This window comes from Hemitrygon akajei, chromosome 23 (genome assembly GCF_048418815.1).
Source record: "Hemitrygon akajei chromosome 23, sHemAka1.3, whole genome shotgun sequence".
In the NCBI taxonomy this organism is placed as follows: domain Eukaryota; kingdom Metazoa; phylum Chordata; class Chondrichthyes; order Myliobatiformes; family Dasyatidae; genus Hemitrygon; species Hemitrygon akajei.
This window is the reverse complement of record NC_133146.1, coordinates 39,456,025-39,478,735: the sequence shown is the minus strand read 5'-3', so window position 1 is coordinate 39,478,735 and position 22,711 is coordinate 39,456,025. Positions and strand designations below refer to the sequence as shown.

Sequence of the window (22,711 nt, the reverse complement as noted above, 5' to 3'; positions counted from 1 at the left end):
ATATTTAATTTAGCCCATTCCTTTCAGACCGTTTAACCCATCCTCTGGGGAATTAGTCCAAATACGTACATCTTAAAGCCAATTAGAAGTTACAGTTGCCAAAGCATGCTTCTTGGGTTTGGCAGGTAATTGAAATTCCCAGCTTCTTGACCCTGGCTACATATTACATTGAAGATTAGAAGCTAAGAGGAAATGACAAGCCCATTTCTTTTTTTAAAAAAAGAGAAAAGACACATCTGCTATATTCCAAAAATCACCCCCCCCCCTTATCAGTAATAAAAACAAAACTTGCAGGACATATTTAGGTCAGACAACATCTGTGGAGATAGCAACAGAGTTATCATTGTGGATCAATGTTCTTTCATCTGAACTGGAACCATGATAAGACAGTTAAAATTGCAGGAAAACAAAATTTAGCATAAGAGGTCTTGAAGAACAGCAGTTTGGGAAGAACAATGGGAGAGAATGTTTAGGTCCAGTAGAGCCTTTTAACTCAGTAAGTATGGTCTGTTATTGATTGCAACTTTAATCTTAAATTAACTTAAATTCAGTAATTGTTATAGGTACGTCATAACAATTTAAAAAAAAACTGTGGTGCTTGCTTTGGACAAGCAGAGTAAATTGTGGTGACATAAGGGACCACTGGAAATTTGGAACAACATACAAAGTTGCTGTGAAAACTCAGAGTTGTGCAGCATCTATGGAGGGAAATGAACAGTCAACATTTTGGTCAAGACCTTCATAAGGACTGTGGAACCTGTGGAAATTTACTTTAGAAGAAAAACAGTCTAAAACTCCGCACTATGCAGCCACCTCTATTACACATATGTTAATCGTAAATCAAAACACCACAATGCATGAAACATTTTTTGGTTAGAAATATGCATTCGCCACTTACTGCTGGCAGGAAACCAAACACAGGTTGTATTTCATTTATCTAGTGCTTGCCAACCAATTCAGGTGTCACACATTTACACAAATTTCTGCAATACTTGCATTCACCAGAGTCATATGGAGATTTCATCTCTCATGAAACAACAAATTACGTACTTCAGAACCAGCACACAAGACATTAAAACAATCACAGGAAAAGATCACAAGTAAACTTTCCATCCTACAGTCACTTGGCATTAAGTTTAATGAACATCCATACAAGACCTATCAAGGTTTAATAAACACAGTCCACCAGTATGTGGTTTCAATGACTTCAAGATAATTGGCGCTCATCACTATTACTGAAATCAAATTCTATTTAAATATAGAAATTTGAAATTGGAGATGGTTGTCAGTGAACCGTGTTGTAAGTTTTGCAAAGGCAGTCAAACTCATTATGGCTCAAGCTTTAACCCTTTTGTACAATTTTCAACTAAAAACCAAATCAATGTTGACACACGTGCAAAAATGTGGTAATTGCATTTCAATGACATACAAATCAATCACTTCCAAATTTCCTCCCTGAGCACATTTTATAAATAGGGTCTAAAACTGTAAAACCTGTAAGGTTTAACAGAAGTTGTAGAAAACATTTTTCAGAATTTACCTAATGCTATTTTGCTTAAAACTACAAACAATAGGTGAAAGAATTAAATTATAAAAGATAGTCTGCAAAAATATACTTGCACTAACCAATAAAACCTATTCAACTGTATTAATCTTAATCCTGGAGGTCAAGTTTATTTGTGTTCCTGACCTCTGGTATGGCCCTGGGAACCTCTCATTCCAATCAATTTGGCCACCAACTCCATACTGCAGCTCCCTATTCACCCCAGTTCTTTTCTAATCTTGTCCACCTTGCTCTATTCTTGGCACAATTCTGACCATTTTTGACCTTACATTATTATTCTTGGATATGACAAGACCAAGACAAGTCATTTTGCTACATGCACAACTATATTGATGGAATTAAGTGCTGCTCTGAGGGACAGGTTTCACCAATACTAAAACGATTTGCAGGACTCTTCAAAGCTGCATTGGATCTGGCCATTTCTACACTTCATGCAACTTCCAAAAGATGCTGGGTTTAACAGCATAACAGAACTCTGGAATAATAAATATCATAGGAATACATTATTTAATACAGAATATAACCAGCAATAAATGCTACAAATAAAAATAATATTTTACAGCGTATGTACTGCTGGATTAGAAAGGCAGTACTTTAGTTTAACCACAGTAGATTAAGCAGAAAGAGAATTTCATACCCAAATAGTCATCCATGGTAAATTTATCATTGTCCCATATTTGAATGAATAGTTTCGGAGGTGTCCTGAACTCTGTTTTGTCAAGACTCCAGAAGTTTTCCTGGAATAGAAGAAAAGCAAGCCAGTTTGGATGACCCATCACATTAATCTTCTCCCTTTGGCCTTTTTACATGAAGCCAGCTGTGATAGCTTATGCTTTCTGAAAGGGCAAAGAGAATCAGATCTGATTGCAGATGTTAGGCATTGCTAATATCATGCTGATTTATCAAAATTATTTTATTAAGGCTTGCAACTTAATTCTGTCACATGCACTGGCACCTTCCTACATTTATGAACCCTGCAGAAAAATTACTTTTTCTCCTTTTTACAAATATGGCACGCACACCCTAAATCTAAACACCTGGTTTAAGCACATACAACCAGCTGTACAGTGTCAAATTAGAGGGAGCTGGGAAGATAGCTGACATAAGTACAAAAGTAGAAGGCTACAAGGTTACTCTAATGATGAATTTTTTGATCCAAAGAAAACAGGTCAGTTAGATACGACCCTTGCTGGCTTCAACCACTTCTTCATGCACTAGCATTCCCACAGAAAACTGCATAAATAAGTGCTCACAGCAAGGGTTACATTCTCATGGCTGTTAGCATGAATAGAAAGAATGTACACTTACAAACAAGAGGAAATGGTGCAGGGCAGAGGACAATAGACCTCCCTATGGGAACTTCTGTTCCACAAGGGGGACTGGTTGCAAACCAACGTAACTGCCCTGTGGGGATAGCTGTACTCAACAATTACTGTACTTGAACCTGAACATTCCAGAGAACACTGAGCCCAGTTCACGGGTTTGACTTTTTCTTCTATTAAACAGTATTGACAAAGTTAAAATAAACTGCTGCCTGAAATCAGACTTGGACGTTCAGCCCTCCTGGATTTTCTGCTTTATACGACAAAATTCTTAACTTCAGAGTGCATCTAAAATTTTTCAGGCAGCTCTCTTTGGCCTTTCAATGCTACAGTGCATGGAATTCAGAAACCCACCTTCTTGGAGATAACACACAGCTGTTCAGCTGGGAGGTATTCAAATGGGAAAATAAATCTCCAGTTGAAGTTTCCTTCTCCTCCGAGGGACCTGTAGTGCACATCTGTCTTCTGCTTCTCATCTTCAAGCCCGCCTATCCAACTAAAAACAATTCAGAAGAAACAGGAGAAAACACAATCAAATATATATAAATATTTAGAGTCAAACACAATGCTTCACCAATTAACCACTTATACAAAGAAGCAAGGATTTTGGCAGAGGACAGTTGGAGACATACCACTAGCTTCAAAACCAGGACCTCAGTACCTCCCTCTGCATCTGGATCCCTAACTTCTTGATTGCGTGACTACAGACAACCACACTCGGATACCTCAAGGCTGTATGCTTAGCCCACTGCTCTTCTCTCTCAACACCCATGACTGTGCGGCTATGCACAGCTCAAATGTCACCGACAAATCTCAGAAGGTAACAAGGAGGTATGCATGTGTGAGTCTGATCAGCTGGTTGAGTGGTGTTGCAGCAACAACCTTACATTCAACATCAGTAAGAACCAAGGAAGGGGAAGTTGAGGGAATGCACTCCAGTCCTCAACGAGGGATCAGCAGTGGAAAGGGTGAGCAGTTTCAAGTTCTTAGTGGTCAACATCTATAATTTGTTGATTGATTCTAGACAAGACTTTTTAGATAAAATAAAAAAAGCTTGGGAGGATGACCTAAATTGTCAGATTTCTGATGATGGATGGAATAAAATTCTTAAACGGGTTAATAAATCATCTTTCTGTGCTCGTCATTCTCTTCTACAATTTAAAGTGGTTCATAGAGCTTACATTTCTAAACAGCTCTCCAGTTTTTACCCGAATGTTTCTCCACTTTGTAATAAATGCAACTCTGCTGATGCCTCTTTAATTCATATGTTTTAGTTTTGCCCTAAAATTGAAAAGTTTTGGCGGGAAGTATTTCATACCTTCTCTCAATGTTTTAGGGGTCCAATTTGAGCCAAATCCCCTTACTGCCTTGTTTGGTATTATTGCAAATGAAGATATAACTTTAAGTACTCCTAACCTACAGGTTTTAGTTTTCACCTCTCTTTTAGCAAGAAGAGCAATCTTGTTTAAATGGAAGGAGTCTACCCCTCCTACACATCTTCAATGGCTACGTGATATTATGTCTTATTTAAATTTAGAAAAGATCCGCTGCTCAGTCTTAAATTCGAAACAATCTTTTTATGATATTTGGGGACCTTTCCTAAATTACTTTTCCAATTTATAAAGTTTAACAGTGCACCGACTTTTATGTATATTTTTATCTTCTCTTCTTAAGTGAATATGTTTTTTTTCTAATTATCCATTGTCATCCATCAGCTTTTTTCTTTGGTAGTTGGTAGGGGGTTGACTTTTTTATATAAAAATTTATTTTATGATGTATGACTTATCTTTAAATTTTTGATTACAGAGTGGTATATCTTTATGTGTTATGCTGTAACATTTTGATCAATTTTATTACAATATATGAATGTACATAAGTTATGTTGAGATATATCTGTGTTGCACTCTGTAAATCTTTTTTTTTCTGAATAAAAATATTGTAAAAAGAAAGAAAGTGGTCAACATCTCTGAAGATCTATCCTGGGCCCAATATATTGATGCAATTACAAAGAAGGCATGACAGCATCTATATTTCATTAGGAATTTGAGAAGATTTAGTATGACACCTAAGATTTGAGCAAATTTATGCAACTGCAATGTGGAGAGCATTCTAACTGGTTGCATCACTTTCTGGTATGCAGGGGCCACTGCACAGGATTAGAAAAAGTTGCAGAAAGTTGCAAACTTAGTCAGCCCCATATACATATCCATACTACACACACACACACAATATACATCTTATTGTAATTTACTGTTTTATGTAAGTTACTGTACTGTTGGTGCAATACAATTTCATGACGTATGTCAGCGATATTAAACCTGACTCTGATTCTTGCAAAGTCAATGCACTGTGTGCACACTTCCAATGTAGATTCCCAAAACTCTATTTGCAAATGAAGCTGAGGAATGGGGAAGATCATTGAGAGTAAAAGGTACAAGAGACCAGGTCTGGCCAGAGCAGAATATCTGTGCTGGATGTTCCACCATCCTCTCTTCCTTCAGTTTAACATGTCTGGAGCTGTAATTTACAGGAGTCAGAGTGATTGTGGCAAACAATGGAACACGGATTCCAGAACAATAGGAAGCAGAGTGGGTGCTTCGAAGTTACTGATTTAGCATTAACCATCAGTTTAACAAAAATTACTTATGCCAATGATTGCCAGGCAACTTTCTGCAATGCGTTTAATGGACAGTTAAATTACAAAGTAAAATGACAAAGAATGGGCCAGATTATTCCTTTCATGCACATCCACTTCCAGTGTTCTTCACATCTTCAGCATTTGCATCTGTGTACTATAGCAGAGGTAGAAAACTGTCAGAGGTCAAGTGCTGACATCTGCCTTTTCAGTCTGCTGCTAAGCTCATCACCAACTGACAGTAGTTCTGGCATACAAACAGCAGCTCCATCTACTTAAACAAGCATCACCTCACCTATTAAAAATATGAAGCTTTTTGTTTAAATTTTCCATTGCATACTGATTTTATTATTCTTTATTAAAATATTCAAGCCATTTGTTTTTAATTACCTCTGAACGCGAGGCTGTTGCTAACACTGAGCCATCTATGCCCATGTTGTGGGCAGAGCCTTTGTTCAGTCAACCCCACCCTAGTTGCAGGTTATGGAATGTTCCACCATAGGCCACACAGCAAATGTGGCAGAAAGTTCCAGCATTGCCGGTCCTAATGGCAAAGCAGTAGGTGAGTTCAGCTAGAGATGGATGAAGGATAATCCTGCCTTAGAGAGCTGTTAAGGACAAGATGCTGGTTCAGTAAACTAAGCAGCAGAATAGCATAAATCAATCACCATCTCAATTTCCTAAAAGTCTTGGCAATTTTCATATCAAGAATGGCAAGAATTACAAACATGCTACTCTCTTAAATACCAAGGCTTAGAATATTCCTATTGATCCTGTACACTTGGTATACAATTACCATTTTCATTCCTCGAAATTTACTGAATAAAGAGGGGAACTATTTCTACAATGCATAGTTGCCTAAGAAACAAAAAACACTGAGAACAACAAAGATAGAAAGAACTCACTGGAAACTAGACACACACTGACAAATAGAGGTAAAACACAGGGAGAAAGATTGTTCCATGCATAAGAGTTAACAAAACCACTGTGGCCAAGTTCCTAAGTCCATACTCATGGAACAGACAGAAAAGAAACACAAGACAAAAACTGTATCAGCGAAGTATAGGAAGCTATAGGCTTCATGCTCACAACTCCTCCGAGAGATCTATTGCTATACAAAAAAATTCACTTTAATGTTAAGCAAATCTTTGTAAACCTATACCATACTGATAGAAATTATATGCCTTTCAGGTAACTGTTGAACTCCTCCAAGAAATGAGTTGAATCTTTAAACCATTTCTTGGTAGGTTTGTATTTATACTAATTAAAGTAAGAGATTACAGTTTTAAAAATAATGCAATGCAGGATCAGCCCGTTGTCTAGAAAAGAGTGCAAAACAACAATGGTACAAGATGGAAAAGGACCATTCCTTATGATAGTAAAAAGTGGGCATGTTCCAATTAAACAATGAAGTGAAACAAGTAATTAAGCAGTTAATGAACACATGTACATGCAGGGAAAATAATCTTTTCCAAAACCTCTTTATAGCTTTGGCATTCTTTCCAAATATCAAACAGCTGCAACTTTTTTTTTCCTAAGTTTGTCCAAAAACGTAATCAAGAAACAAAATCTAGAGCTCACACCACCCATGAAGGCTTCTCAGTCTCTTTTGGAGATGACCTTTCATTCTCAACCTAGAGCATACATCTTTCAAAGGTTTCAGTGTCTCTCTTGTCCTTTAACCTTCCAACTCCCTCACAGGCTGCATAAAAGCCAACAAATTTCTCTTCAATGGCTCAGAAGTCCTCAAGTCAGTTTGTAGCTGGCAAAGTCACAATGATAATTCTAGACAGGGTTACACAAATCTGGACAAGTCAAGGTCAAGTTGTATTACGACATGAGTATTTCCAACAATTTGAAGAATTTTATTAAGTAACAAAATGTTGAAGAATTAGGAAACAACACATATAAACTGGAAAATACTCAGTACATCAGGAAGCATCTGTGGAGAGTAACTTAACATTTCAGTCAACATCTTTTTAAAGGAGTTGGAAAAAGTTACAGACAGAGGAATATTAAAGAAATATAATTGCAATTTTAGCAAAGTTAAGGGTCCTTTGAGAGGACTGCACCAAGCAGGTTTCAACTACATAATTTATTTAGTAATTCAAAGTCAGAGCATAGACATAGGCTATTTGGTCCAACTGGTCCATACAACCAAAATTCCCAACTAAGCTAGTCCCATTTGCCTATGTCTGGCTCATAAACCTTTCCTATCTATGTACCTGTAAAGTACCTATTTAAATGTTGCTATTGTACTGGCCTTAATGATTTCCTCTGGTAGATTATTCCATACACTGACCACTCTCTGGGTGGAAAAAGTTGCCTTTCAGGTTCCTATTAAATCTCTCTCAAACCCATCAACAAAGAAGCAATCTCCATAATGCAAAATCATGGCAGATACGTCCTCGCTCTGGTTCTAAACATACCCTGAGCAAAAAAGAACATCATTGTCCATTTGGACACTTTTTGCTCAGCCAGTGAAGCATTTAAGGACACATTTCCCAGATTTCACACATTATACATTTTGCATCAAAAAATGTGTCCTGACATCACCCTGATCAGCCCACCTCCAGTTTTAAGGTTATGCCCTCTTGTCCTGGGCTCTTCAAACAGAAGAAATAGTTGCTCCATCAAATCCTTTAATCATCTTAAAACACCTCAATTAGATCACTCTTTAAATCATCTTTACTCAAGGGAATATAAGCCTAGCCTATGCAATTGGTTCTCAATTTAATCCTTTTAGCACCAGTATTGATTACCAGTTGCTGAAAAATATGGGTGTACAGCTGTACTAAGAAATTAAACACATTTTTCTGATTTGAAGTTTTATTGAACTAAATATGGAGCAACAAAAAAAGTTTGTCAGGTTCAAACAATACCAATTTTTCTGCATTTTCTTTAAGGGGAAAACAGGAACATAAATTAATTTCACAACATTTGGTTCTCTGATTCAAAAGAATTCTACTCATCTGACTGAACAGACATGATACTTTGCAAGATATTTTAATCAATTTTTTCTACTGTTGATTGGTTAAACTATTTAAGCAAATTCCATACTCTTCTGATCCATGGCACATAAATGGACATTGTCATATTTTCAAACTTAGCATACAAATGAACAGAATACTGTTGTTTCTATAAATTTTAGAAGCATCAGTACTATAGGGTTCTTTCCCACAACCCTCTCCAAAAAAAAAAGCAGTATGTCTGGGCTATATCATGAATCTAGTGCTGTCCTATGCTTTAAAGATTGACTTCTAATTTAAAAAGGTGACACACAGAATTGCCATTTTAAATATTGCACAAATTACTAATAGAATTATTTCCTTCAAAATAAACATTTAAATGAAATTAAGCACAACTATTATACAATCATATTAAATATAATGTAAATATTATTTTATACATAAGAGAGACAAAATTCATATAGATAAAAGTGGACAGAAACCAAGTTATTATTCCATGTTAGCAAGTATGCATCTTGAATTTCAGTTTCTTTCATTTTAAGTTCTCTGGCAACCCAATCACTGTTGGGAATAATTGGATATTTTTAAGTATTAAAATAAAAATGAAATGCAACCAAATTGTTGATGGCAATAAGGAATACCCACACATTATTCCCAGTTGGCTGCCACTGTCTATAATTCTTTCTATTGAGTTTCCATCAGCCAATCATCCACCGATCCCCAAAGTTAACCATCAATGTTATAGAATATGTCAGCAACAAATCAGTGATTGGATACACAAGTTCCTTATGTGAACTTCAATATTATTAAAATATAAAATATATTGCCAAAGGTGTTAATGCTCAAGAAAAATGAATAAACCTGCCTTTTTCCTCCTCCCAGTTATCACCTGTAACAGTCAGAAATCTCTGGCCCTATAAGCAGTGCCACCATCTGGTACCAATTGATAAAATCTGCAAATCTGTTTTTAAACATAGATGTTGTGATAAGTTGCACATAGCTAAAGGATATATTAACTAAAATTTAATTATAATGCATTTTAATTGTGGCATTTCTGGGTTACAAGGATTATAAAAATAAATGACACTATTATACTTACCACATAATTGCTTCTCAATAAATAAGTCAAAATTTACAGAAGGAACTATAGTATTGACACAATATACAAGTGTCCCTGTGGTGTAATAAATAGCTGTGTGTTACGGCCATCATCCATAACAAGATACCAGAGGTACCATTAGCACTCGTAAGTGTTATATAAATCAACTAGGGCATAAAAAGCTGTCTAGGCCATTCTCTGTGGCATGCAAACTGCATGAAGGTCCCATCTGCTTGGCTGACACTACACAAGCTGAGGGCTGTGGCTACCACGTAAGAAGAAGATTAAACCTACATCCATCAAGATGAAAGATAATTATTGTCTTTGTCAGACACCACCTGTTTCTGTAGCATTCTTGGATTCAAAAGGACAAGCTGAAACTTTCCTCTGAAGTTCACGTTTGACAGTAGCTCCAGGCATTTCTCTCATACCTATACTGCAGCCTCTGACTGCACTCTAGCATCCTGCAGACTTCATATATGATAATGCACTGGATATCTGCTCACCTACATATACAGGACAACACAATCAAACATGGTCTCACCTTAAAAATCCTAAGTCAGGTGCTAGCTCTTCTCTTAAAGTCAAAATGGCCTTCTAATATACAAAAATCTACCAGATAAGGTTGATTTCCTATAGTTATACTTTTTTATAAATACAACATTGGAATATAGGTAGTTCCTAACATGTGCTCATAGACCCACACAAGATCAAATCTGAGCAACATTGTAATTTTAATTCTTCCACATTTTCTTCCAATTTAGTGCTCTCATCTTTAGCTGCTAAAGCCGCAAGTGGTAGAAATCACATCAAACGTTTTGCTCAAGACCAAGGCTGGGTCCACTGGAACTATGTCGCTAACCCTTTGGATCCCAGAGAACTACAAAATTGCCTTGAAAGCATCAAGGCTTCAGGCACTGCAGTCAGGAGGCTCTTTCCTCTTCTCCACACACATTTCCTCAAAGATGCCCTCAACAGATCGAGTTGGAGGCAGAGTTCTGACTCTTGTAGAGCCATCACTGATTCTGACTTTGAAAATCTCCAATGGTCAGAGACATTAAAATAGAAGTGAATTACTAAAATTCAACATGAACCAATACTTAAACTGCCAACACAGATGCCTTGTGCAGGAAGGCACAGAGTCGACTGTACTTCCTTAGAAGGTTGGCGTCATTCAATGTTTGTAGTGAGATGCTGAAGATGTTCTATAGGTCAGTTGTGGAGAGCGCCCTCTTCTTTGTGGTGGCGTGTTGGGGAGGCAGCATTAAGAAGAGGGACGCCTCACGTCTTAATAAGCTGGTAAGGAAGGCGGGCTCTGTCGTGGGCACAGAACTGGAGAGTATGACATCGGTAGCAGAGCGAAGGGTGCTGAGTAGGCTACGGTCAATCATGGAAAACCCTGAACATCCTCTGCATAGCACCATCCAGAGACAGAGAAGCAGCTTCAGCGGCAGGTTGCTATCGATGCAATGCTCCTCAGACAGGATGAAGAGATCATTACTCCCCAATGCTATTCGGCTTTACAATTCAACCGCCAGGGGTAAGATATGTTAAAGTGCCGGGGTTAGGACTGAGCTTAAGTTACCATTCAATGTATTTTAGTAAACTATTTAAGAACTTTTTAAAAGCTATTTATTAATGCTTTTTTTTGTGAGGGTGATTTTAGATGCATATCATATTTATACTGTTAAGTATTGTATGTAATTAGTTTTGATACAATAAGTGTATGGGACATTGGAAAAATGTTGAATTTCCCCATGGGGATGAATAAAGTATCTATCTATCTATCTATCTATCTAAAAACCTAAACCCAAGGCAAAATCATTTAAAGAAGCTTGCCATTGCCTTTGCCTACTAAATCTTTGGCCAATACTTCCCTTTGAAATCAGTGGGATCTTGATCCTGCATCACTTCTGTCATGGCATGCGACCTGAGGGAAAAGTTTTGGCATAATGCTCCATACACATGCAGGTTTGGCACCTGCCAGGATTTAACAGCAGAATGCATCTGTTTCAACACTGCCCCTAAACACCAAAATCTAGTTTACAACTGCCCTAAATGTCATAATGGAGAGACTTTGTAACTCATCTATCCTAGATAGGTTCAATACCCAGATTGAATAGGCAGAACAATTTCACCAAAATATCTAAAAATCTTAGTGATTCATACCGTAAGGACATTTTGAGAATGCCAAGGACCTTGATGAATTTCCACTTGAGCAAGGTGGCAGCAATAATGGATGTGGAATTAAAAGGAGGCCAGTCTGCTGATAGTTCTACATCAACTCCTTAGTGGTGATATTCTATTTATCACCAACACTAATAACTTGTCAGGAGGGCAAAAGTTTGAGGATAACCTAACCTTAATAGGTCCGCTTAAATTCTACACTTTTACCTTTTCTCCTAAAGCCCTGTACATATGAAACTGCCCAGGGGCAGTATGGTAGTGTAGCAGTTAGCATAATACTTTACAGTTGTGGGTTCAATTCCCACCACTGTCTGTAAGGAATTCATAAGTTCTGCCTATGACCACATGGTCCCGTTCCTACCCACATCCAAAAGGCAAATGGGTTAGGTTAGTTGAATACTTAGGTGTATTTCGGTGGTGGGGGTTTGTTGGGCTGGAAGAGTTTGCTACCATGCTGGTTCCTAAATAAATATCAAAATTTTAAAAAATCCAATTCTGGCAGTTGGTTATTGCAGCTGTCAAGCATCAAGGCTAGTCCTTGATGACTAATCAGAGCCATTTAAGACAAAACTGTTCAAATGGACTTATAAGTAAACAAAGCTTTTTTAAAAAAAACACCCCTAAGTGCTGTTACTGAAAAACATTAAGTATAAGTAAACTGGAAAAAAATGAAAACAAACCACTTACCTGCACTTAGCTTTTCAATCAAGGTTAGAAAAAAACATTCATACTGTGCCAATTACAGTTGCAATACATACACCAGTCATCCCTGGCAGGCCAGATGTCTGGTGTCCTGTCCCTCAGCTCAGGCCATGTTGCACCCTGGACTTTCTGCCAAGTCTGGTGGCTAAAATTCACCAAATTAACAGAAGCAGCAACAGGCCACTCAGCCGCTTGTACCTGCTCCACTATTCAGCACTTTTTCCTCATACTAATCCTATATACTACAATCCTTTTGACATCTAAAAGGCAATCAATCTTGGTCTCAAGTATATTCCACGACAGAACCTCCTGTCTTCACAGACAGCTAATCCAAAGATACAGTCCTCGTGTAGTGACAAGAGTTCACATCTGTCCTGAATAGTTGGCCCCTTACTTTGAGATCATGTACTCGAGTAGCAGCCACCACACCGCGTAGTCAACTATCTATCCTGTTGAGTCCCTTAATAAACTAATTTCTTCCTTCTGAAGACAATAGGTCTGAATGTTCAAACTCTTCTTCTATAAGACAAACCCAACCCCTCAAATCAATTTGGCAAACATTTCCTACACTCCTTTCATTGCAAGTATCTACTTCATTAGACCTATACCCCAGATGTTGCCCCAGAGCCCTATACTAGAACACGGTACCTCTACCCTTCCATTCAAATTCTCTTACAATAAAGTATAATGAAGTACTTGTCTTTTAATTACTTGCTAATCCTTCATTTTGTAGTCAATGTGCACTACAAAACAGAAATAAACCATTTGGGCCATCTAATCTATGCTGGCCTGGTCTTCCTTGTCCCATGAATGTGCACTGGGACTATAGCCATCTAAAATATATAATTTTGCTCTTGGCAATTTGTGTAAAAGGACACTCAGATCCTTCAGCATGCCAACAACTTCCAATCTCTCAGTTCAATAATGTTCCATTCCTCTATTACTTTCTCAAGTGGACAACCTCATTCCACATTATCTTCCACTTACTCTGTGCTTGTCTATTGACCTAGACTGCCCGCAATGTGCCAAAGTGTTTCTGATCCACCTCACAATCCAGCATGTTGGTAACAGGGAAATTGGGCACAGTGCACTCGACTCCCGCATAATTTGCAGTGAGCAGCAAGGGATCGCAGACTGATTCCTGGGGCAGCCGACTAGTTACGCACTCCCAACCCAACGACAACTTGTTAATTCCTCACGTTTTCTGTTTCTTAACCAACCCCCATGCCACCACACATTATTCTGATAATATGCACTTTAATTGTGTGTTTCATAACCATCTGAAGATCCACATACATCAACTGGTCCAGCCTCAGCACATCTGCTGATTATAAACGCTAAATTCAAAATTATTCTTCAAATTCAGTCCATCAATCCAGACCAATGTGCTGTGAGGAAATGAGGAGACAGTAGACCCTTTCCCCCATCCAGAAATATATTAGTATTTTTTAAAAAATCATTTTATTTGCTTGCAGAAAATAACTTCAATGCTTCTATCACACTGCTCCCATCAGTAAATCTTTAGCACCATATGGAGGGAGAGTTTGGAGAAAATATTTACTTTTACAGATCATCCAGTAATAGTACAGGGCTTAATGTCAACAGTGAAATATTGAACCAATGACTTTCATGTTATTTACCAAAATAAACTGTAAATCCCAAACATGCGTGTTTAAAAATCAGAGCTTCTACTTGTCTGCCTTGCTAAACTTGAGTAATGATGCAATTGTCAGATTTTGATTTGCATTATGAACAATATCTACAACTAATTAAGACAGCTGTCTGCAGCATTTTTATGTATTACGGAACACAATAAGTTTGCTACTGTGCTTGCCAGTTTCCTCATCTGCAACTAGACTTGCTGGAATTTTGCCGAAGTTCACAAAGGACAAAAACAAAATGAGTTCAGTGAGTCAGGCAGCATCTGGACAATTGGCTTTTCAAGCTGAAACCCCTCAGTCTGGACTAAAGGAACAAGGAGAGATGGGTGGTATAAATAGGTGAGAAGAGGGGTAGGAAAAGAGCTGGCAAGCAATAGGTCATTTACATTAACGGGGTGCTCGGCTGATCTTAATAAAGTGGCCACTGAGTGTACAACTTTGCTCCAAAGAAGGAGAAAACAGCTGGACGTAAGACAAACTGAAGATGAATGACATTGAGAGTATTTGAACTTTTGATTGCACTTAGGAACCACTTAGAATGAGCCAGTGGGAGTTGCATGGAAAACCAAAAGCTGAAGCCATATTTCAGTCATAAAATATTTAAGGTCCAACCCTCCTACTGTTGCATCTATGATCTTCGCTACATCCTGTTGCAAGAGGAGAGATTGCTTGGTCAAGACCAAGATTCGTTTCTTTTGCAGTTTCCAGGATATTAGATCAGGAAATTTGAAGATGACATCAAGATTGAGGGTGTAGAGGACAGTGAGGAAGGCTATCATGGCTTGCAGAGGGATCTGCACCCGGTGGAAAAATGGGCTGAAAATGGCAGATGGAATTTAATGCAGATAAGTGTGAGATCGGACCAACCAGGGTGAGTCTTACACAATGAACAATAGGGCACTGAGGAGTGTGGAAGAACAAAGTGATCTCGGAATACAGGTCCATAATTCGTTAAAAGAGGCGTCACAGGTAGATAGGGTCATAAAGAAAGCTTTTGGCACATTGGCCTTCAGAAATCAATATGTGAATACAGAAGATGGGATATTTTGTTGAAGTTGTACAAGATGTCAGTGAAGCCTAATTTTGGAGTACCGTGTGCAGTTTTAGTCACCTACCTACAAGGTTGAAAGAATGCAGAGAAAATTTACAAGATGTTGCCAGGTCTGGAGGCCCTGAGTTATAAGAAAGACTGAATAGGTTAAGACTGTATTATTTAGAACATAGAAGATTGAGAGGAGATTAGTTGAGGTATACAAAATTATGAAGGGTATAGATAGGGTAAATGCAAGCAGGCAATTTCCACTGAGGTTGTGTAGGGCTACAACCAGAGGTCATGGACTAAGGCTGAAAGGTGAAAAATTTAAGGGAAACAAGAGGGGAAACTTCTTCACTGAGCGGATCATGAGAGTGTGGAATGAGCTGGCAGCACAAGTGGTGCATAGAAGCTCAATTTCAATGTTTAAGAGAAGTTTGGATAGGTACATGTATAGTAGGGATATGGAGAGCTATGGTCATGCAGGTTGATGGAGGGAGGCTGTTTAAATGGTTTTTGGTATGGACTAGATGGGCCAAAGGGCCTGTTTCTGTTCTGTGTTTTTCTATGACAAAGATGGAGATTCTGCATGGCAACCACTGGACAAAACTTGTGCTGCTAGTAACGTTTTCAGCAGTTGAGTTTTTAAAATGCCAAAAGCTAACAACCGCGGAGGTGCAGGGATTGAGCCCCCTTTGCCAAAGGTACAGCAACCACTTAAACCTAGTGAACTAGTACAATAGAAAATGACAATAAAATGAATATTGATCTTTACCTTTAGGAGGCTGGAAAGCCACAAGGATGCTTTAAATGCTGCATTTAGTTCAGTATTTTCTGAAAGAGTATATTGGCTTTAGAGGAGATGAAACATTTCTACCTCATCAACATCAAGGTGGTCAAAGGTCCAAGTTAATGGAGTGGGAACTCCACTTCAAATACTTCCCATTTGGTTCATTAAATCTGAGAGAAACAGCTGAAATGATGGTGGTGAAACCACTGGATTGGTGAAAATTATCTTACTGGTTCTTCAAAGTTCTCCGGTGAATAATCTGTCGTCATTTTCAAGTGTCATCCACACGTAGTTCTTTCTGAATTGACTAAGCCATGACATTGATAAAGATTACTCCCAGAAGCAAGTGAATTGACCTAGGATTTGGTTACATTTTCAAATGTGGTTGCTGCCCTAATGATTTCTGAGAATATATTAAAAATATCATCCCTTTGAGGCAGCAAGCCACATCCTACATCCAGGATCTCAGAAACACTTTGTTAAGACTCCAGCACAATCACTCCTTCCTGTAGGACAGACCCTCTAAAGACAACATAACATTGATCACACAACTGCAGTTGAAAGTGATCCTGGGAGACTTCACTCGAGCCATAAGGTGCCATTATCTCCAAGGAAAACATGATCACTACTCGGTGTCCTTCCTCAGCTGAAGGATCAGCCTTACTCCATGACAAGCAATTGGCGGATTGAACGTGGAGGGTAGGAAGGATGCACATTGAATGTGCCGGACTTCAATCTGCATCACCAGAAATGGCTTGGTAGTGCCAAAAAGTAGCTGTACTGCCCAAGCCCTGAAAGGCATGTTTGGGCTTACAGCAGGTGGGCGACAGAGACAAGGTGAAGAGAAAACATAGTTAACTCAGTCCTCAAGTCTAGCATCTAGATTTTTTAATGACATTATTCATACACTGGCCTCAGCAATAAGGTCCCATCTCCATAATCAGCTACCAGCAGAAAGGTAACACCATTGAGGATTTCTGTGAGTACCCAATGTCTGGAGGCACAAAGTCCTGTGCAGACAGAAGCAGTTTACCATTCCTCAAGCCTCTCACTCAGTCACCTGCACCTTTTGCTAACTCTTTTCCCATCTTTTGCATGTACGTGTTTGTGTGGGGAGGGTGGGAGAAGAGAAGAACATCCAAGGGAGTCTTATTTGTCACTTCATTATCTACCAAACTAGAGTGGAAGCCAATCACCCTCAATCCCAAAGTACGGCCTAGGAGATTCCCACCACAACTATGTGTAATCAAGACTGGGCACATTGGCCATTCTCCAATCACCAATGACCAAAGGATCCAACTGTGGCCATGAATGCAGGAGAGAATGTCTGGACCAACAGGCTCCACTTGAAAGTGAGGTGCAGTCCTAATGAAGTTGATGCCACAACGTGCTGCAGAAAGTCGCAGGAAATCCAAAAACACTGGACACGCAGCCAATGGAGTCAGCGCTTTCAGCCAAGGACTATCAGAACTGGAAATATGAGAAGGCATGTATGTCTTAAATTGCTGACAGGTAGGTGAGAACAGGGAATACCTGTGAGATGGTGCAGACCAATGATGTCAAGGTTACTGGCTTTAAAAACCGGTAGCTAATTGCAACGCCCTGGTTAAGATTTTTACTGCTATGCTGGAGGTATTTAACTTTAGTAGTTCTGCAAGAGTAGCCCTCTCTGCTTTCTGCATGTTTGGGTTTGAGCTGAGATAAGGGGCTTTGTTGTTCAACTTTGGAATATGGTGTCATCCAGTTGGGATGGTGGAATTGGGAGAAGGTTTTAGAGAATACTGGGTGGAGAGTTTTTGTGAGGGACTCTGGTGTGAGTCGAGGTCTTTGTTGGTGGGAGCTGGGAGAAATCAGGAGGGAAGAAGCCTGAGGATATTGTCCCTGTTGCACAAGGTGCTTTGTGCAGATGAATGGCTTCATGGTGGAAGGACCAATACTCCCGTGGGAGACCCATTTGTACACGATGGATTTTGAGTGACATCTGGAAGGTACAGTGTGTACCTTGAAAACAATGACTTCTGGAAGGTTTGAGCTCCACCATGCACATGTGATTATAAATATAATGGACCCTTTTTGTTTTGTTCATTCTTTTCTTTAATTGCGGGCTGCTGAAGCTAATACTCTTAAATATTCTTCTTTATAATTGTATGCAGTGTACGACCTGTTATTTCTTGCCAATGGGTGATTGCACGGGGCCATAATTCACACAAACTGGATTTTGGCTGGGCAAGACATCCCAACCTCAGGGATTTGACAGGACCAAGGCTATATACAACCTAGATGTATGAAGGCCGAGAAAGGTGGGTTTCTTGCCACGGAGTCCAGTGGCTGTTAGCAAGGTTGTTAATGAGCCCCATTTCCAGAGATGCCCGGTAAAAAGGGGCTTCACGATGATGTAAAATAAAAACTGTACCAGAAACTACAGAAATATTCTGATGAAAACTGAAACAGTGCTCCCCAAGCCTACACTGGACATCCTTGGAGCACTATAGAAGATCGAGGACAGATCTGTGTGGGAAAGAGATGGAAAATTAGTGTGACAAGAGATCAAAAGCTCAGAGTACTCTTTATAGACCAAGTAGATGCTCTGTAAAGTAGTCAAGATTTCAGCAATGTTGAAGAGATCACACCTTGAGCACCAAAGGCCAATTGATTGGAACAAATCTCTGTGGTTCCTTCATAACAAAAGGAGATAGTTGATTAATGAATATACACACATTTGGCAATGACAGATCTGCATAACAGTTTGGAACTACCTTCAAGAAGCAGCATCATGTCAACCTGGAAGTCCCTACCCATGCTAAAGTATAATCTTTCTCATACGTACTAACAATGATGGTTATTAGGCTGAAGACCTATGTCAAGTGCTCAGAACAATGTCAATCCCCTATAAACCATTTTCTCATAAATGCCTATTAACCTCCCCCCTCAAATACTACCACCAGTCTACACTTGGGACAATTTACAGTTCCCAAGTAATCTAATAACCAGCAAGCCTTTGGGATATGGGCAAAGCAGAGCACCAAGGGGAATCTTCAGAGAAGAATCTACACCATGTGCCCTACCAATTGCAGACTTTGCTCCAGGACTAGCCACACCTCTGGCCAATTTGCTGTACACCAGCTACCACAAGGTATCTGCTTGATGTACAGGAAAGCTACCCTCCACATCTGATTCATCACATTGCTTAACTTACCATCCTATCAGCTTATTCTCAGTCAGCAGAATGGAAGTGGACAGTGTGCTCACAGATGTCTGAGTGTCTCTTGCACAACACCTCAACACAGTTCGGCTTAAACATAGATGAAGGAACTGAACTTTGGAGGTAATTTGAGCGGTCATTTTCAATTGACGTCAAGGTAGCATTTGGTCAAATGTAGCATCAGGATCCTTAATAAATTGGAATCAAAAGAGAATCTGAAAAGGTAAAACCAGAGTCTTAAAGGGAACAAAGCAAGATGGCCGGATGATTGGAAGCCATTCTTATCACCAGGTCCTTTGTAAGATGATCCCCAGGCTGGTGTCCAATATATATACAATTTTATCAGCTTCATTCAATGTTCATCAAAAGGCTTACCCTCCCCTCCCACTAATGATTATTACCATTTAATTTCCACATGATGCAACACCTTACAATATTCAGACAGAGCTGATGTGACATTCGGGCCACGATCACTCTAACCACATCTCTTTGACACTTTTAACCAATGTCAATGTTTCCTACTGGCCTTGCCTCAAAAAGTACAAAGGCAGAATATTCTGTGGCAAGCATCTCACCTCCAAGCTCCTCAAAGCATTCTATAATACACACTGGGAACAATGGAATGTCCTGTTTACCAGAATCAGTGCACCGAGATTTCAGCAACTCAACACTATCCAGTTCAAAGTAGTGCATTGATCCAAAACTCCAGCATTTGCTTTTGTTGACGTTTCACAAAACAGCTGCACGTACGCTATAGGTGCACACAATACCTCCCCCACCCATAACAGAAATCCACTTCCACTCAGATACACAACTGTGTTTCCCACTGTGATACACATCTTGTCTTGGAAATAAATAGCTGATCCTTTATCAGCTCAAGGTCAAAATTCTTGTAACTCCCTACCCAACACCACAAACTTGGTCATTGCAGATGGACTAGAGATTTTGGGCCATATTTTATTACAGGTGGGCAAATAGAACAGAGGAGGTGGCAGTGAATAGTTTTGCCAGAAACTCGCCCACCTCATAAATGAAAGAAGTGACTAAAGCAAATTTCACAGACCAAGTTAACATCCCAAAGTTACTCATCAATCTAGCTGATGCATTTAGGAAATAGTTAATACTATTGAACTCAAGTCAAGTCACTTTTTATTGTCATGTCGACCATAACTGCTGGTAGAGTACACAGTAAAACAAGACAACGTTTTTCCAAGACCGTGGCGCTACATGAAACAATACAAAAACTACACTGAAACTACGTAAAACAACTTTACACTAGACTACAGACCTACACAGGACTGCATAAAGTGCACAAAACAGTGCAGGCAGTACAATAAAGACAATAGGCACAGTAGAGGGCAGTGGGTTGGTGTCAGTCTAGGCTCTGGGTATTGAGGAGTCTGATGGCTTGGGGGAAGAACCCCCAACCTGGTAGTTCCCAACCTGGTGTCCGCAGACCTCTCAGTTATTGGTAGGGGTCCATGGCATGCAGAAGGTTGGGGACCCCTGATTGAACTTGATCGAGTATTTCGGTAGAAGATGTGATCAGATGGAGAGAGTGGCAACAGACAATTTGATAAATAGACCTAGGCTGTTCTAGAATAATATCAGGAAGCGATTCTTCACATTGCGATTTTGTTGAAGTCTACAACATCTTGACTCATGAACAGGTCAACTGAAAATTGCAGAGCACCATGGATTTTTGTTGGGCAACAATACCATTGATTCCTTTTATACACTTTCCGCTGTTATTGGCAAACAGATGGTGACTGCATTTGGTCAAAGATAGTAAGTTGCTGCCTGGCATTATTATCAACTTAGAAGTGGCAATAAATATTGTCGCTGCAAATACTACGCACACACTGGGAAAGAAAACATACTCCCAATTTAGCCAAAATAGTTTCTGATTAAATATTATGTAATTTGCTTATTCGAATTGATTACATCCACTGGATATAATTCCGGTACCATTTCTACATTGATTCCTCCGTGCAAACTCATACATTGACAAATTTCTAGATTAGCACATGATGAGGGAAAACAACAGAATGGATTGCAATAAGTCACTATGATAATGAAATCTCCTTCAAGGAGCAGATGCAGTTTCATATCTCTGTAGTATTTACCTCATCTTTTACTCTGTTCCAAACCCTGTCTCAGGTTCTTCTTCCAAAGAGGCAGCTCAAGGTTCAGTCTCCCTTAATGTTATTGCCATGAGCTTGGAGACCAATGCCTACAACATCTCTCACAACTCCTCTGCAAAATATTTATTTATTGAGATACTGCACAGAATAGGCCCTTCTGGCCCTTCGCGCCTTGCTGCCTAGCTAACCCTAGTCTAATTATGGGACAATTTACAATAACCAATTAACTTACCAATCGATAGGTCTTTGGACTGTGGGAGGAAACCAGAGCACCTTCAGTAAACCCAAGTGGTCACGGGAAGAATGTATAAACTCTTTACAGACAGCAGCGGGAATTGAACCCACATTGTTGGTACTGTAGAGTACTGTGCTAACCACTACACTACCATATATGTACCTTTGCTCCCCTTTTCAAACCCAAGTGCACTATTTAAAAAAAAACCAATACTTTCCCTTTCAATAACTATTTCATGAAAACCTGTGCAAAGCAACTTGACCTGACACTATTCCAGGCGGAATGATTTTGTTTTCCCCTCCACATTTCTTTGTGCTCCCTCACCAATTTTATTTTTCCATTTTTCTTCTCATTGATCATACCAATTTAATCCTGATGACCTAGCCACAAAGCAGTAACTGTACAGATGAAAAGGAACTATTTTTGGACATTTTCAGAAGCAAATATTAGCTGGCAGGTATTTTTCTGAAATTTTATTGAATTTAGCCTCAGCTCTTTAACCCGGGTACTGTATGTGGAGATCAATAAGCTTTTAAGGTATTTACAAATGGTCAGACTGAGCTAAATTGTGCAACCTGCAGCAATCTGCGGCTTGTTCCCGTGAACTCCCAGCCCTGCAGCATGTGAAACTGGATAGGAAGCGTTGACTGTCAATGCTGCTGTGACTTGTCCTGGGGAAGCCTCCAATATGGGGGGTCAAACAGAGTTCAGTAAACTGATGAACCAACACAATATCAGCTTTCTCAAGGTACTCCTTTCACTTATCTCAAATCCCTGCTCGTTATTAAACTGATGGCTTACACTAAGTAAATAAAAGAACATTTTCGCCTGCCAAATGACCCAGACGAGGCATATGCAGAATTCTGCCGACAAAAACTGCGCTGGGTTGATTTAGACTGTTGCACTGCGACTAATACGAACAGGGGTTCAAAAGTTCAGATGAACCATGAACTTTGCCATTTCACAGCAGGCTATTCCAGAAATATAGCCAAAAAGAGAGAGAAAAAGAAGTGGCTCAAGTCCCTGAGGAACTGATGGAATTTTTGTGGGCTTTAGGGAAAGTATGTTTGTCAATAAGATAATTTTATATCCTACGGGAGAATGTTTGGGAGGGGGTAGTGGGGAGGGGGGGAAGAAGAGGCGGGAAGCAACCCATTGGAGCTGTGGA

At 39.3% G+C, this 22,711-nt stretch overlaps 1 protein-coding gene across 3 annotated transcripts in view; it reads right to left on the bottom strand.

Annotated features, from left to right (window-relative positions):
- The window catches only part of LOC140715373 (myoferlin-like), a 276,005-nt gene that overhangs the window by 23,320 nt on the left and 229,974 nt on the right, over positions 1 to 22,711 (bottom strand). For all 3 annotated transcript variants that reach the window (XM_073027462.1, XM_073027463.1, XM_073027464.1), the window contains 2 exons: positions 3,241 to 3,382; positions 2,202 to 2,301 (listed from right to left, as the gene is read on the bottom strand). In XM_073027462.1, the coding sequence (XP_072883563.1) occupies positions 2,202 to 2,301; positions 3,241 to 3,382 (242 nt within the window). The remainder of the gene's footprint in view (positions 1 to 2,201; positions 2,302 to 3,240; positions 3,383 to 22,711) is intronic.